The sequence below is a fragment of the Pseudopipra pipra genome, chromosome 3 (genome assembly GCF_036250125.1).
Source record: "Pseudopipra pipra isolate bDixPip1 chromosome 3, bDixPip1.hap1, whole genome shotgun sequence".
In the NCBI taxonomy this organism is placed as follows: domain Eukaryota; kingdom Metazoa; phylum Chordata; class Aves; order Passeriformes; family Pipridae; genus Pseudopipra; species Pseudopipra pipra.
Genome location: NC_087551.1, coordinates 7,639,747 through 7,657,264, shown reverse-complemented (window position 1 = coordinate 7,657,264; position 17,518 = coordinate 7,639,747). Strand labels below are relative to the sequence as shown.

The 17,518-nt window shown below is 42.1% G+C and overlaps 1 protein-coding gene across 1 annotated transcript in view; it reads right to left on the bottom strand.

The window, feature by feature from the left end:
• Positions 1-17,518, bottom strand: part of PCSK2 (proprotein convertase subtilisin/kexin type 2) — a 102,632-nt gene that overhangs the window by 20,244 nt on the left and 64,870 nt on the right. The window contains 4 exon segments of the mRNA XM_064647592.1: positions 2,246-2,421; positions 6,874-6,949; positions 6,951-6,963; positions 13,357-13,433. Of these exon segments, the coding sequence (XP_064503662.1) occupies positions 2,246-2,421; positions 6,874-6,949; positions 6,951-6,963; positions 13,357-13,433 (342 nt within the window).

Here is a 17,518-nt window from a genome sequence, read left to right as displayed (position 1 = left end):
TATAGTGTGTTTTTCAAAGCACCGCGGAGATTACCCAGCATCCACTGACAGCTTGAGGTGTCTCTAGAAAATCTGGCACTCCACAAAAGGAGATCAGAACAAACCATTCCCAAAAAAATCGCTCTATGACAGGAAATGTAATGAACAAAATAAGGGTAGATAGAGCTATGATCACAATGCAAAGTGAGTTATTTGGGGTGGGGTCATCTCTTCTTTTGTGCAGGTATTGCCAGGAGTTAGCTGGGTTACTGCCACTACAAGATGAAGTGTAATTTTCCCTGGAAAACAGCATTTTTCTTGGGTAGAATCCAGAACCATTCCTCCTAATTCTGCAATGGCTGACAGAACTGCTTTCTTAATGCAGGCTCTCCTGTTGATTTTATGTCTCTGATAAGGTATGAGAGCAAGTTGTGCCAGAGCACAGCTCACTGTCACTGTTCCCTCTCCTTCCCAAGCCTTCAACCCAAGTGACCTTAGGGCCCCTTCTGATATTAATATTGCAAATTATTTCTTGAAGGGAATCACAGACACTCCTGAGGGCAAGGCAATTAAAAAAGTAATATGCCCAGCACTCCAGGTATGGGACTACAACCAGGCAATAAAACAGAAAAGAAAAATCCCTTCTCCAATACGTAACATTCCAAGAGGAACTAAAGCACAAGGTAACACGACAGCAAGTTAATTGAAAGATCTTTTACACACCAAACTATAAAAAACCCCATGACTACAATTTAAAATCTGCTTCTCTTGGAGGGTAAAATAACTCTATTCAGTTCAGTTTGCATTCCTCTGTCAGGATTATTTGTGCCTTTTCTGCTACTTTTAGACAAGTTCTGCATGGGAGGAGATCAACACACAAATTATATGGGAATTTTTTCTATTTTCAGAATTTATGTCTGCTCCAACCAACATTAGACCAAGTAACTAAGACATAAAGGTGTTGCTAAAACTGCCACATACCTAAGAAAGATCCTCCTCAAGACCAAAGTATATAAGGGCATCTTTATAGAAACACTAGATAAACGAAAGAAAGTTACAAGAAGAAACACAGCTTGTGTAAGATGACTTCAGAGGGACTCTGAACTCATCAGAGGTTTGTAGAGTTTATACTATAAAACTGAGCAGACTCAGGAGGAATTTGTGATAAGTCTTCCTGTGTTATTGCAGTATATTGCCAATTTTATGGCAGGAGCATGAGGATAACTATAATCAATCTGTTATAGGCAAAACATTTGGGGTTCAGGATTTGAGAAAGCTTAAGAAGCTTCACTACTTACCACAGCAGTAGATTTAATTATCATGTCACAAAACAGGGTAAACTGAATGTGCTGCTCATAACAAGGTGGTGATGAAGAGTAGGAGAAACTGGCACGAGTAAGAGGACGAAATAATTTGGATGGAAAATTGAGTAATTGTGGAGCTCCCACACAAAACCACCCCAGATGTTCTGGGGAATTTCAGATCTTGTCAATATGGAAAGCCATCTATAATCAACCAAGGGGAGGAGGCTCATTCCCTACATTACCAGGAGCAGCTGTGGTTGATCTGGCTGCATGACACTGAAGAGATACAGACAAAGCCATGCAAGGTTGGTTGGTTTGTTTTGGGCTGATTTGCTTTTTTTTTTGAGTTCTGGCACCCATGTTCCCCAACCTTCTAATAGTGTACAGGCTAAAGAGATTACAGGACAATATTGAATGTCTTTTACAAAGACCACAGACTGCTCCTAGAAGAAGGTGGAAAGGTGGGAATAAACAAGGAGGCTCCTGCTACTGGGAAATGATACTACTCCGTGAACATCTAAACAGCTGCTGTTGAATCAAGATATAATAATGACCTTATATGAGTGACCTGAAAGACATTCTAAATCCAAAACAATAATTAAATTAGTAACACACCAAAACAGACAATGTGGCATCAGCACAGCTGGCATGTTTCAACATGGGGAATATTTACAGGATCAAGTTCTTCCTTGTTGACTGTGTTGGCATATGAAAAGCATATGTAAGCAGACTAGAGATAAACACAGTATACTGAGACTATACAATAAAAGCAATGCCAAAATATTACCAAAATATTGCAGAGAGCAGCATATTGCAATTGCAGCATATTCCAATTAACAATGGAATATGCTGAAGGTTGGAATAATTTACACAACTGCACTGTGTTCCCAAGTCACTGGTTTCAATGTGAGCCCGTACACACCATTCTGCCCCAGTACCCAGATTATTAATAAGACTGTTACCTTGTTCACACCATCTGCCATGGCTTGCAGTGTTAGCTCTCTAGGTCCATCCACAGTCTTCCCATTATCAGTTGGCCCCCAGCTGGCACTATATATATCTATGACTTGAGGCATATGACTGATGGAGGAAGCCTCAATAATGTCTGTCATAAATGGCTGGTCAAGCATTCGAATACCTGTAGATTTAATCAACATAAACATGAATTATGCATTACCCAGCACAGGATAAAATCTCAGCACCTGCAGAAGGTCCCTGGTTATACAAGTATTTTAATTCACTGGCAATTTCAATCACTCAGTAATTCCACACTCGCCATTCCCATTTCACCAGGGTGTGCTTACCCAGCAGGATGTCAGCATTAAACACCCAGCCACAGCAAGGCAGCGTGGCCCAGAAAGAGAAAGTACTTTACTGTTAGCTTTCTCATTACACAGTATTTTCCATCTACTATTGGAGAACACTTAAAAAATACTCGTATTCAGCAGTCTCAGAAATTTGTAGCATTTAAATAATATTAATGGTATGTAAAGTAGTATTTTGTAACAACTAGGGAAAAAGACTAAGGCCACCCTCATCGAATTAATACTCAGTTTTGTGTTGACAGGTCATTAGTTTTTCAAGTAATTTTTCTATTTATTTTGGTGGCTCTCCAGAATTTAATCAGAGGAGAGAAACACACTGCACCGCAATTTCCTGGAAAAATATCATTGTGTCAACATGCAGATGGAATAGCAAAATACGGCCAGTATTTGGAGGAAAAAAAGCAAATTAAAACCTGCTTCCTTTAACCCACACTGCAGTAGGAGTTAAGAGTTTAAATGATACAATCTTAGGACATGTCAACTTCATAAAACCTCAAAGTGTTGGCTATAAGCAAGCCAGAGTGTGACAGACAGCAGTGCAAGCCCTTACATCCATCATGCCCCACACACAGGACAGATTCACTGAGAGCCAACCGGCCGGTGGCCTCTGGGTGAGACCTGAGTAACCAGGGATTCATCCCAACTTTCATTTGTAGCCCTGAGTGGAAGTTCAGTTTTTCCCAATGGTTTAGGACACAGATGGGACAGAAATCAGTAGCACAGAGCCAAACAGAGCGAATGGTTGTGAGGACCCTGATTCAGAAACCAGTGGTTTTACTACATTCAGTATGAACCCCATATGCCAAATATGAGGCTGGAAAAAAGTGGTATAATATTCAAATAGAAACCAGACCAAAGCTGCATATTCCTGATCTACTATTTCAAGCTAGAAATGACGAAGTCAAATTCAATGATTGAGAAATCCCTTCATGTACTTGTAAAATGCAGATCTGCACTGAAACCACAGAATTAATTATTGACCCTGGGGAGATAAGGAAACAACAGGAAAAGCCAAGCCGTCTTCAGAGCAAAAAAGAGGTACAAGAAATAAAGCAAGTGACACTCCAGATCCTTGGCTACCAACTTCCAGTTCCACTTGCAAACATGGACCCTGAACCATGACAGCAGCAGACTCTCAACTTGCATGGACTTCCACATCCCCATGTACCACACGGTGGTGCTGCAGGTGCACACTGTTCTCAGGCAGGGAAGGTTGGCTGGCACTTCCAAAATCCTGTGGGGATTTTGCTACGAAGTGGGGAAGTAGAGAAGATTATTTGTAGGCTGTTGGTCACCAGAAAAAGTCTTCACTTCTTTATTTTTAAGCATCCATCTTGAAGTTGTAGAGTTAGATGAATAACACAGACAAGGTCCAGCCAAAATCCCATGCACCAATTCACGTTCCTCTAACAGTAGCTATTGCCAGAATGCAAATTTTGTGGAATGTCCATCCCTGAAGGGGATGTTACCACTACTGAAGAAAGGAGACATGCATGAGACAGGGCTGGCCAGTTACTAACTCTCAGTGATACTTCTTGGGTAACAGCTCAGCAAACATTGCTTGGTGCCCTTCTACAGTGGAGATTCAGCTTTTGATTCAGACAAAATGTAGCCTTCTCCAGATTCTTCTGACACTGCAGTGAAACAGGGACTGGCCAAGCAGAGCAGAGCTGTCCATGCACACATGTTGTGAACCATCCTCAGGAAGCAACAGCTGCATCCACACTGGTGTCCTGGTGTGGATGCAGCTGTTGCTTCCTGAGGATGGTTCACAACATGTGTGCATGGACAGCTCTGCTCTGCTTGGCCAGTCCCTGTTTCACTGCAGTGTCAGAAGAATCTGGAGAAGGCTACATTTTGTCTGAATCAAAAAGCTGAATCTCCACTGTAGAAGGGCACCAAGCAATGTTTGCTGAGCTGTTACCAAGAAGTATCACTGAGAGTTAGTAACTGGCCAGCCCTGTCTCATGCATATCTCCTTTCTTCAGTAGTGGTAACATCCCCTTCAGGGATGGACATTCCCACAAAAATTTGCATTCTGGCAATAGCTACTGTTAGAGGAACGTGAATTGGTGCATGGGATTTTGGCTGGACCTTGTCTGTGTTATTCATCTAACTCTACAACTTCAAGATGGATGCTTAAAAATAAAGAAGTGAAGACTTTTTCTGGTGACCAACAGCCTACCAAAATAATCTTCTCTACTTCCCCACTTCGTAGCAAAATCCCCAACAGGATTTTGCCCTACGAAGTGGGGAAGTAGAGAAGATTATTTGTAGGCTGTTGGTCACCCAGAAAAAGTCTTCACTTCTTTATTTTTAAGCATCCATCTTGAAGTTGTAGAGTTAGATGAATAACACAGACAAGGTCCAGCCAAAATCCATGCACCAATTCACGTTCCTCTAACAGTAGCTATTGCCAGAATGCAAATTTTGTGGAATGTCCATCCCTGAAGGGGATGTTACCACTACTGAAGAAAGGAGATATGCATGAGACAGGGCTGGCAGTTACTAACTCTCCAAGTGATACTTCTTGGGTAACAGCTCAGCAAACATTGCTTGGTGCCCTTCTACAGTGGAGATTCAGCTTTTGATTCAGACAAAATGTAGCCTTCTCCAGATTCTTCTGACACTGCAGTGAAACAGGGACTGGCCAAGCAGAGCAGAGCTGTCCATGCACACATGTTGTGAACCATCCTCAGGAAGCAACAGCTGCATCCCACACCAGGACACCAGTGTGGATGCAGCTGTTGCTTCCTGAGGATGGTTCACAACATGTGTGCATGGACAGCTCTGCTCTGCTTGGCCAGTCCCTGTTTCACTGCAGTGTCAGAAGAATCTGGAGAAGGCTACATTTTGTCTGAATCAAAAGCTGAATCTCCACTGTAGAAGGGCACCAAGCCAATGTTTGCTGAGCTGTTACCCAAGAAGTATCACTGAGAGTTAGTAACTGGCCAGCCCTGTCTCATGCATGTCCCTCCTTTCTTCAGTAGTGGTAACATCCCCTTCAGGGATGGACATTCCACAAAATTTGCATTCTGGCAATAGCTACTGTTAGAGGAACGTGAATTGGTGCATGGGATTTGGGCTGGACCTTGTCTGTGTTATTCATCTAACTCTACAACTTCAAGATGGATGCTTAAAAATAAAGAAGTGAAGACTTTTTCTGGTGACAACAGCCTACAAATAATCTTCTCTACTTCCCCACTTCGTAGCAAAATCCCCACAGGATTTTGGAACGTGCCAGCCAACCTTCCCTGCCTGAGAACAGTGTGCACCTGCAGCACCACCGTGTGGTACATGGGGATGTGGAGTTACTAACTCTCAGTGATACTTCTTGGGTAACAGCTCAGCAAACATTGCTTGGTGCCCTTCTACAGTGGAGATTCAGCTTTTGATTCAGACAAAATGTAGCCTTCTCAGATTCTTCTGACACTGCAGTGAAACAGGGACTGGCCAAGCAGAGCAGAGCTGTCCATGCACACATGTTGTGAACCATCCTCAGGAAGCAACAGCTGCATCCACACTGGTGTCCTGGTGTGGATCGGGGGAATTTAAGTGAAATTCATAAGCATCTATTTCTGCTTGCTGTGGCTCGTTTCTCAACATGGAACCGTAGGAAAACTGGATTTCTTCAGTTTAAACTAAACCAACACATGGTGTCCAAGAGCCTAACTCACTCCAAGCACTGTGTTCAGTCTATCTGCACAGAAAAGAGCCTGTTAGAAGCAAAAACACCCAAACACATGAAGTGTGAATGCTGGGTACTACCCATTTCATCCTCTGCATCTGCTCCTACCATTTTGCATCACTGTTAAAACAGAGGAAACCAACGACCAAAGAGATTTACAGCTCTGCAGGCCCCTGCCCTGTGAGAGCCTAAAGAGTAAGACAGCATGAGATTTGCCTTTTCAAATAGTTTCTGAGTGCAGCAGGAATTTATACTTTAACTTCTGCAAAATGAGATTTGCCAGAAATGATTCTGCAGCTACGCAGGGAAGAAGCACTGAAAATCAGCGCATGAACAGGAACTGGCATATGAAGGAGCAGAGCTGTTCCTTTGCAAAGTTATTAAAGAGGCTATTAAAGAGGCCTTTGATTGAAAAGGCAAAGCCATGGAGAAATTCCTCTCCTCAGCTTCCGTGAAAAGTAATAAATACATGGCCGGTGCCAACCTGTAGTCCTGTCCTGGGCAATGCTCCTTGGCTCTGCAGGAGAAGTTCTGCCTGAGGCACAGTGACCATCTATCCCTCAAATTGCTACCATACCTGCAACCTTGGAGTTGTAGGCGACTCCCACGCCGCAGATGTTGTGTTGGCAGCAGCAGACACCCTCTCCTGCACACCCTTGTCCCATGGCTGTGAAAGGGAAGACAGAGAGACCCACATGAATCCCCAGCTAATGCATGTGCTGAATTGAGCTGGACCATCAAGAGCTTGTTTTTCCTCAGTCAGCTCTCAGTGCTGCAGAGGAAAAACCATTCCATGGCAAACTGTTGAGTGCTGTACTTGGATACCTGGATGAGCTCATTCCTTCCTGAAGCAGGAGGTATCCAACTTCCCCTCTGCCTACTAACACTGCATTTTGTTGTAAAGTTATTCAGACCATTTCTTTTTAACTCTGTCAGAGAGGTTCTGCCCTCATTACCAAATATTAGTCGTTAGGAAACAGGCCCCTGACAGGACAGTGTAAACATAAGATCAATATTAATTCCTTTATTTTTGTGGCTTGACAGCATGACACTCATTACTTTGAACCCCTGCAGAACAAAGGCTGATTGACTTTTTGCTATTTGAACATGTGCAAGGAGCATATCCCTGCCCCACAAAAGAAATGCTAAGGAAGAGGTGGGTGCAATACCCAAGCTGGAATAGCAGAAGAGAGCCAAAATGGTCACTGCACTTCTCAACAGCAGAGCTGTGCCAGGCTGACCAGGCCCAAAGCTGTCAGACCTGAGAGCACATGCATGCCTCTACCCCAGTGCCTAATTCCCGGAGGAGCTGTCAAGGTGCTCCAGCTGTCAGCTCATGGTGCTACTTCTTTCATGCTCAAATGGGAAATGTCTCTGCTCTGACACAGAGGTCTAGGTTTGGGCTGACATATAGCATTTCAAAAACACCTGGTGTCTCTGAAGTGCTTTGCAGCCCTTAACAGAGACCCTTTAACAGGCAGGGACTCTCAGACAGTCTGCAGGAAGGCAAACTGCATTTTCCTTTCTCCTAATTCATCACAGAAATTAAACTGCAGACAAGATAAACATGGACAACACAACCTAGTTTTAAAAAAATAGCACAGCAGGAAAAACTGTTGAAACCTGTGCTGCTGCCCAGGCATTTTTTTTTAAGTTTAAGATGTTGAATCATATGAATCCATCCTACTGCTCATGCATTCTATTCTGTGCATTAAAATTGGCATTGCTCCTATAGCAAGTTAAGGATTCAAGCAATTAACAGTGCTGTATTGTAAAGGCTATGCTGACTATCAGATGGACCACCCTGGGAGGCAGCAGAATTAAGTTTTAATCATCTTTTTTCTCTCTCTTTCCCTTTAAGCACCTCTAGCAAAGGTGAGAGTAACATTAGTAAAGGGGTGAGAAGCAACAATATTTCCTGCTGTACTTGGAAGAATATATTTTTAAAGGCACTTCCATGAAAGCAAATGACCAGTCTTGAATGTATACAGTGAATGATCACAAAAGACTGAAGATCTCATGTATGTTGCTTTTTCAAAGGGGGCAGTGAGAACAGTGACATACATTTGTTATTCAGCTGCTGCACAAATTTCTTTCAGCAATCAAGCAGGTTTTTCCTCATGCCCTTGTTCAAGGAAGTGTGAAAAAAACACACTGTGCTAGGCATTCATTATCTAGTCACCTGTGGGGTAGTTATAAGCCACAGAGCAGAATAAATGGCTTTGTTAAAAATTGGCTTGACTGATGCTGGGGTGCAAAAAATCAGTGACGCTGGCAGGTGAGCTCTTTCTCTCACAGATAGAAAAATTGTATTAGGACTTCCCTTGTGAAAAGGTTTTACAAAAAGGTCCTCTCCCCCGCCTGGCCTCCCTATCACTGTGGCCCTTATGATGGACACTGCAAGCAGGTCTGTTCCAGCAGCTCAGGGTTTCAATATCATGCTGCTAACTAGAGAAAAAAAATAACCACATATGAGTGAGTGGAAATACATTTGGTTGAATTATTAATGGCAAATAGCAGACTTTTCCAACTTAGCACTATTTGCTGTTCATGTATCATTGATAAACCCATTGTGGTTTCTATGAAGTGATCCATGTCATGAGCACAAATCACACCCTTTCTCTACAGTGTTGACTTCTTCCCTATTACTCTCATGGTTGAAACAAGGGGATAGAAGACAATGAAGAATATTTTTACTTTTGAACAAGTTACTTCAAAAGTAAACCACATATTAGCAAGACGAGCAAGTCATATGTTAGTAAGTGGAGAAAGTTTTCCATAAATGTTACATAAATGAAAACATTTTGCATGAACATTCATGAAAAAATAAGACGGGAGAAGGGGATTCAACTGAAAAACAGTTTTGCCTTCTGCATTTAAGTAAGGTACTTGTGCAAGTCATGAAAATTTCACTCTGTTTTGTCTTTGAAAACTACTTTTGTTTCTAAAACCTACTGCCAATGCTATTGTGTGTGCCCTTCTATCAATGTGTTTCTTGAAAGTGTCAGAGGTGGCACATATTTTCATTGAGGTCCTTTTTTATCTGCTCTGAAATGCTTCTGCAGACAGCAAAGGACAGGACCCATCCATCCTAACTTCAGCTGCAGAGCTGCAGTCTCAAGAGCTGGGACCATCTGAGTATCTTGATCATTTTAGCTGCTTGCACTGGGCAGCAGTTAAATATGCAGGGCTCACAGGGACACTTTTGTGAAGCAAATGACATCCCCTTTTTATTCACATGACATTATCAGCCTCTAAGCATTTGAGTGTTTGCAGAAGGGAAAGTGTTCCTCTACTTCGCTTTGGATCCTTAACTAGTAGATTACATTTTTACCTCTGAAGAATATGGGGCCTCCAAGACAGTGAATATATTTAGCCCTGCTAACTCTTATCTGAGTGAGAGAATATACAAAGGCCACAGGAGTGGAAATAATTATTGGTTATTTGGATCAGTTATTTGTAATCTCAGTGCTCTGAGATGGGGAGCCCAAGCTGTGCCTTCTGCATGCTCACAACAAAAAATCAGAGGGCTGTACAGAAAGGCCAAGCTATCACTGATCCCTACTGGTACCTCCACACTGTACAACGTGGAAAATGCCAAGGTACTGAATGTGGTTCAGGAGGAGAGGGTGTTCAAAATCACAGGTAGTTCCCAAAGTGGTTCCTAAAAATCACTTTGAGTGTTGTGGGGCTGCCTCTGTTTTTGGGAACAGGGCTTGATTCAGGTTTTTTCACCGCTCCTCAGGCTCAAACACAGCTCTGTCCCAGTGTCCCCCTCTCCTGGCTTGGTCCCCAAGCTGTGAGTCTGAACACAGCCAAGCAGTGAGTACAGTAAGCATGGGAATAAATCCCCTGGCTGCCCAGCCACCCATGTGCCTCTGCCTGTAGCAGCAGCTGAACTGCCTGACTGCAATTCCCTGTCTGAGGCACCACACTCTGCCCTTCTAAAATCCCCCTAGCTTGGTTTCATAGGCCACTGGCTGTTAGATGGAAAGGCCAAAGTGCTTCCAGCAGCCTTGAAAAGCACCAAGTGGAAGGGGAATCTGTGCTTACAAGCAGAGCAGCTGTGATTAATGAAATACTCCATGCAAAAACTCCCATTTTTTCTTAAAGTCTAATGACACTTTGCACATGCAGCTGGCACCTCACAAAAGCCCTTGGGTGATCAGTCCTCTGCTTCTTGTTCCACAAATCACTTGAATTGCTCACAGAGAAACGCATTCTTCAAGGAAAAGGGGATATCATGCTATCCTATTTTGAGTCTGATTCTCCTGCATGCATTAAATTCAATGGGAGGTGCATCACTGACTGCAAACAGAGCAAAATGGAGCCTTTATTGCAGGTTGCTCTGAATAGCTTTTCTGTGCAATCACTCCCTATCCAGATGCACCTGTAGAGCTACACATATGGACAGACTGTCAGAGCAGACAGTTGTAACCTACCAGTAACAATAATTCAGAAGTCAGAAGTCATGGTAATAGCTTATATAGGAATACATCAACTCAATTAACTGTATAGCAAAGAAATATGCAGAGAAAAACAGTCACAACTACTCCTGAACAGCTGAATACAGTGTGTTGGTTTGCATCTTAATCTGGAGAAAACAAGAAATCTTTCATCTTAAAGCTTTCTTATATTGTGAAGGCAGGAAATGGATGCTTTACTGCATGTGTTGCTCCCACGATTTACCTTGCAAGGCAGAAAATTCCCTGTCTCATGAAAGAAAACTCAAGGTTCACAGAACCACAGAATGGTTTGGGTTGGAAATGACCTTAAAGATCATCTAGTTCCAATCTCCCTGCCACAAGCAGAGATGCCACCCACTAGATCAGGCTCCTCGGGGTCCCATCCAACCTGGCCTCGAACACTACCAGGGGTAGGGAGTCCCATCATCACAGAGGCTCACTGGCAAAGAATACTATACACTCTAGGTACCAATTTTTTTTTCTCAAAAGAATAGTGAAGTAAATCCACAGAGCAATTTCTCCATTGCTCTCCTCCTCCTGACTTGCTGACTTGAGCTCTCCATTCCCTCCAGAAACAGAAGAAAGTGTTGCAGTTCTATGAGAACCAGAATTACGTTCTTAATTACCACAGATTGGGTCAAAAGTGACCATTTGCTTTTTCACTTAAGTGTCTGAAATTAGCCAGAGGCACCTAGGACCAGAGACCATGACCTCTGCCACATTCAGGATGCCTGAGGTCTGTTTGAAGAGGCTTTAGGAGGTAACTCTCCCTCCAGGGCCACTTTGAAGAACAGGCGAGGACTGCAAACTGGACCCCACTATAAAATACTTGACAGCAGCACAATCAGTGTTAATGGGGCTTGGCAGAACACAGCTGTATGCAGTTCCACACTGAAAACGACAGAAGCCACCAATACCCACTAAAACTAAATTTAATTTTCCTCCTCTCCAGAGCTAAGTGATATCTTTCTCCTATAACGATCCTTTGCATAAATAAAGCCAGAAAGGCAGTAGGCCTTCACAAATTAGAGCCCTAGTTCTTCTCTGACTTTCCTTTCACCAACTGGATTCGTACTACTTTAAAAATGTTAGATACCCTTCCCCAAAATGAAGGAGAAATCTCTTTGGGATCTTGCTTTAGCTGAAAAATGGCAGGACTACAAAGGAGGACATCACAGCTGCTAAATCTGTTTGATCCATTCCAGGAGGCCTCTGTTTGAGGTGGGAGCACAGCTGCTTCTTCGCTGTGGCACTCTGACAGAACTACAATTGACTTCTTTAGAAATAAAAACAAAAAACCCCCTCCAAAACTCAAAGACCAGTCAGTCATCCCAACCACATCAAATAGGCCTGAAATATTTTTTTGATAAGCACTAAGACTGAACCCTGAAACCCTGAAAAGTTTTCAAATCCTCGGCACCACTGTTACATAAATACTGGCAACATCTGCCTAGAAGACATTTGGAAATTTCACTGAAAAAGTCCTGAAACAATTTTTTGAAAATCCAAGCTGGAACCTGCTGAGACCTCAGGGTAGATCCAGAGGTGCTGTATGCTGAGATCACCAGGTTATAATCACACCTTGTGGGAGTACCTTGGACTCTGCACCCTTGACTACACTAATGTCTTGCTAGGAGCTGTCAGAAAGGGCTTTTCCATGGGACAAATGCAGAAACTTGGGATACACATGTTTTGTAAAATCTGTCACATGTTTCTATGCCATGTGGGAAAGAAAAAAAGTTTAGGGAAACCAAAAAAAGTCACACTCTCTAAAATCTGAAGTCTTTTCTTTTGGGCCATTCTTATTTATACCATACCTTGAGGACCAGTCCTTCTCCTGCTGAAAACTGGCTAAGTTCAGAGACAAGTTCAGAACATATTGAAGAAGGAATGGGTCTTGGGCATTCACTATGTATTCAGGAGAATTAACACAACAAGCACAGCTGCACTGTTGATTCCAAGTTTATAAACAAAACAGAGCAGCTTCCCAGTCACTGTCTGTGGACTTGAACTTCTCCAGTAGCTAGAAAAATGTTACTCTTGTACATTGCCCTTAAATCAAGGTGAAAATACATGATTCAGAACTTAAAATCTAATTGTTTTTAAACTGGTTGTTCTGCACCATGCTGCTTTTCTACCTTCTTAGCCTATAATGAGATGAAAAGACTTTTCCCCCCAAAAAAAAATCTTTAGTCTCTCCAGCTTACTTGCCTTTAAAATTAGCTGGCAGTAATACTTCCTCAGACACAGTTGATGGGAAACCAGTTTATACAGTTTGGTTTACTGGAATGTCCTAGGACAGCTGACAAAAAGGTATGTAGCTTTCACCTATTCAAACAATCTAAAAATACACTCTTCTGAAGCAACAACTTCATTTATAAACTACAAAATGGCTGTTTAGTGCTATTTAGAGGTTACCTAAAAAAATGAAGTCATAAGTAACCTCTAATTTTCAAGCAATAGTGAGACTGCAGTGTCTGTTCTGGTGACCGTTGAATTTAGCAAAAAACAGCCATTTCACAAATGTCATCAAATACTCAGAATTTCTTAAGCAAAACCAAAGTGAAGGGCAAGCCTGCCTCAAATCCACTTACCTGTTAAACCAGTCATCTGTGTAGCGGGGGTAGGGGTAGGGATCATTACTGCTGAAGTCGTAGCTGGCTTTGGCATTCTGCAAAACACAAAGAAGTTCAGAAAGTCAGCTGAAAACCAGACACACAGGGCAAAGCGAAACACAAACTGAAGGGGAAGCTGACAATCATCAGCAAACTTCATTCTCTTCATTCTGCAAGACGCATCTGGACAGAAACCAGTCCCTGTTGTGCCATTTCCCATTTCCCACACCAGCAAGCCTGGGAAAAGATGCTTTCTGGAGAGCCAAGCCTCCTGCAGTCCACTGGTATTTCAAAACAGTGTGGCTAATTGTAGAGTGGTGTGAGAGCTCAGGTCACTGCTGAGGTACTTTTCATCAACACTTACAAAAGTATTCAGGTGTTAACCTTGGTGTGGCAAAGCAAAGGTTTAATCGTATTTTCCAGACAGTGTTGGAAGTGACCAGACACATAGGTCTTCTGAAATAGAATTATTTTTTAAAAACTCATTTGTGGTACTACAACAGCCAGATTTCTAAAAGCATTTCAATGCCTAAGAATGTAAATTTCTCAAAATTCAACTGTGAAAGCTGCATTAATGGTCAGCACATACGCCTGAAATCCCCTTGCATATTTTCTTGGTCCTTTAGCTTGTGAACAGCTTCACAAATGTGCCTTTTGGGTGCTTTTCAAAATGTCATCCCATGTCTGTGCTTTCCATGTAAATCTAAATCATTCCTGATTTGCCCTATCAGCAGCTAAGGACACTCAGGAACTTTTTGATGCTATATCTAAGAAGTAAATGGAAAGTTTCAGAAAGTCAAGTGCCATCTTCTTTCTTCTCTCTTAATCAAAAAATAAATAAAGGGTGACTGAAAATTAGGCTTTAAAAATATTTGGCAGCTTCCTCTCAAGTGTATGTTCACTGAGTTTACATTTTAATAATCACCATACTCAAGGAACAGAATTATGTTAATTCTTAATTAATGTGTACTTGTATTCCTTTTAAGATTTGGCTGAGCATGCTGTTGAAGATAATTTGAGACTCGTGTATGAATAGCTTTGCTCCTAAAAACATTCCCCTTCAGCTGATTCTCAGTTCCTGGGGTACAGGAATAGACAGTCCATTGGTAGCACCCAAGTGTTTGGGGTTTAGATTCAAAATCCCTAACCCCCAAAAAGAATGAACAAGGGACAGCATTGTCCTTGATACTTGTAGGGTAAAACTAAGTATCTTTCAAGTTACTGTACAGCTGGGTTTTTTGGATGCTCATTTCAGAAAGCCTGGTTGCTTATATTCAGCACAAATATTTTTCAGCATTTTGATGGAACAGAATGGCTCTCACTTGGCTTGATGCTCTCCTCCAGCTCACAGTTGAATCCCTTTTTGAGATCCTTCTTGATCCCTCCATATCTTTCACTAAGACCTTGATTTTCAGCCTGAAGATGCCTTCCAATCTTGTCAGCTAGAGCCACAAATCTTCAGTCCTTCTATGTGTCCAGGTGTCTGATTAATTTACCTCTTTTAATTATCACAACTGCTTATACAGCACTTTGAATGGCATAGGTTTGCATGAGCTAAGAGTAAACAGAACACGACTTTTCAGCCAGGGAAAAAAGGGGAATTTGACAGTTGTCTATAAATCATTAGAGTACAGAGAAGGTGGACAGGGAGTTATTATTTACTACTCCTCATAATACTAAGGCTAATAGGAATCTATAGAATTTACCAGAGGGGAGACTTAGAAGTAGCACAAAATAAGTAGTTTTCTACAGAACATGTAATGAGTTACAAAATTCACTGCTGCCCAGCAACATAGAGGTTAAAAGCCTGAATGAAATAAAATTTGGTTAGATAAAATAGTGAAAGGTAAATCTGGATGGAGTATTAGGCTGCAATTTCTCCTTCTCCAGGAGTCCATAAACCAGAATGCCGAAAGCTAGGGAGGCACAGCCTCTGACTGGGTGATCATGCTGCTCCCCAAGCATCCACCACTGGCTGCTGCTGGAGGCAGGATCCTGAGCTAGAAGACTTTGGGCCTCACCAGTGTGCCTGGGTGGCACAGGCATCCCATCTTAATGCAACAGAGGAAGTCTGGATTCTACAGCATCCAGGCAGTGAAAAGGACTTGTGCAAGGGGCCAGGCTTCATCCATGGGGGGGGGAGGTTTGTAACCCTGCCTGGGAGGGAAATGGAACTAGGATAGGTCACTTGATGTATATTTTACCAATAAGCTATTCCATATCATGTTACGTCAGCTCAGATATAAAGAGACGAGAAGGAAACAACTTCCTTCTTCTCTTCTGGGACAGTTGCATGGGATAGACGGCTGTTTTCGGAGGAGGAAAACACCTTTCATGGGGAAGTAGTCTTTATTGTTAGTTTTCCCTATGCATATAGTGCTTATAGTTCTCTTTTTTTTTTCTGTGTAAATATAAAACCACCTTTCTCAGCAGCCTCAGTTTTGCGAGTTTTTTTTTCCCTTTCCCTCCTTCCCTCCTCCTTCTCCCTCTGGAGGGGTGGTTGGGCAGAGTCTTGGTGGACACCGGGGGTTCAGCCAAAGTAAACGATAACACCATGGCATTTAAAAGAAATGAGCTTGTCAACAGAAGATCCAGTCTTAGTCTTTATTACTAATACAGTATCTATTCCAGTAGGACAAACTGGAGAACCACATCCTATGGTAAAGTCAAAAGAGAAATGGTGACTCTCTCTAAGTAATTTAATTAGCAGATAAAACCTACTCTGTCATAGAGCCTACCCTGGCAACCTTTGGAGAGAAATGCATTTCAATCACAAATTAAAGAAATTTTCTTGCATTACTGCCTTGGAATAGACAAGGCCTGGAAACTATTCAGACCGCAAATAACAAAGCTTAGTTCCAGTGATTTCTGATCATATCTTTTAGGTATGACCTAACTCAGTACTAAATGTAATTATTTCAATATATTGCCAAATTCATATTCACTCAGAACTGCCTTCATTCTAAAAATACTGTACGAATGAAAATTTAAACTCAGTCACAGGTCAGCTGTGTTTTATTTTCCCATCTGGAAAAAATGCAGTCTTACTTACATAGCCTAAGATCAAAGGGGGTCTGGTGAGGCTGAGTTTTCAGGACACCACCAGACATGTGAGCACCTCGTACTTGCTATCCAACCACTCTCGACTCTGGAATTCCCTTGTGCAAAAATTATGGATGGAAAGCCCTTCTAGCTGTGCCATAGTAGTGACAGACAAAGGGATTCCAGCCTGAATGATTCAGACACCCTACAGCAGATTGCAGCCCTGCTGTATATCCCATGTAACCCAATGCCAGCTTATGGAAAGGTGACTTCAGGCAGGCTATGAACAAAGCTGTGCAGCATCTCCCACATCCTCTCATTCACTTCATTTTGGATTACTGCACTCAAAGGAAAAAGATACCTAATGTTGCAGGAACCATCCACAAAGGGCAAAATTAAGAAGAATTCTTGAAAGAAAACAACTACTGACTGCACAATTTATCTTCATTATGGTCTTTGAGAAAAGACAGTGAGGAATATTCCGCCCACACTATGGAAGCAGGGAAATGGGTAATGAAACATCAGAGACAAGTACAAATGGGCTGCTTTAAGTTCCTAATTTAAAGATCAAATCCACAAATATATGTCTCAGCCTTTGTTAATTTTTTATTTTATTTTTTAACCATAAGTGAGAAATTAAATCAGTTTCAACACTGCACCAAAAAGGAAACTGCTTCGGTGGATAGCTAAAATATTTCATCTTGTGTTTTGGGAAGTGAATTATTAAAATCTGTCATCTGCCATTCTCCTCCACAGGCTGGAGTCCCCAGCAGGCAGCAAGAGAGAATTTATTGCTAACATGGAGAATTAATCAGGGTAGGAACCTGGGAGGTTGCAATCAAAAGCAGTGCAGATGAGAATCTGCAACAACACACTGAAATGAAAACACTTTGCTTTTCCACTCAGGTGATTCAGTGTCCAGTTTTAATGCCAAACTAACCTACTGGCAGTTCCTTCTCTTGGACTTGGAAGTGTCTTTCACTTGGCTTTCAATATCTAAGGTAGTAGCCAGATCTTTTCCTCCAGGGAGGACTCAAGCCACCAATCTTGGACACCGATCACAGACTGGCATCTAGTCTTAGCTTAGTCATTAAGGACT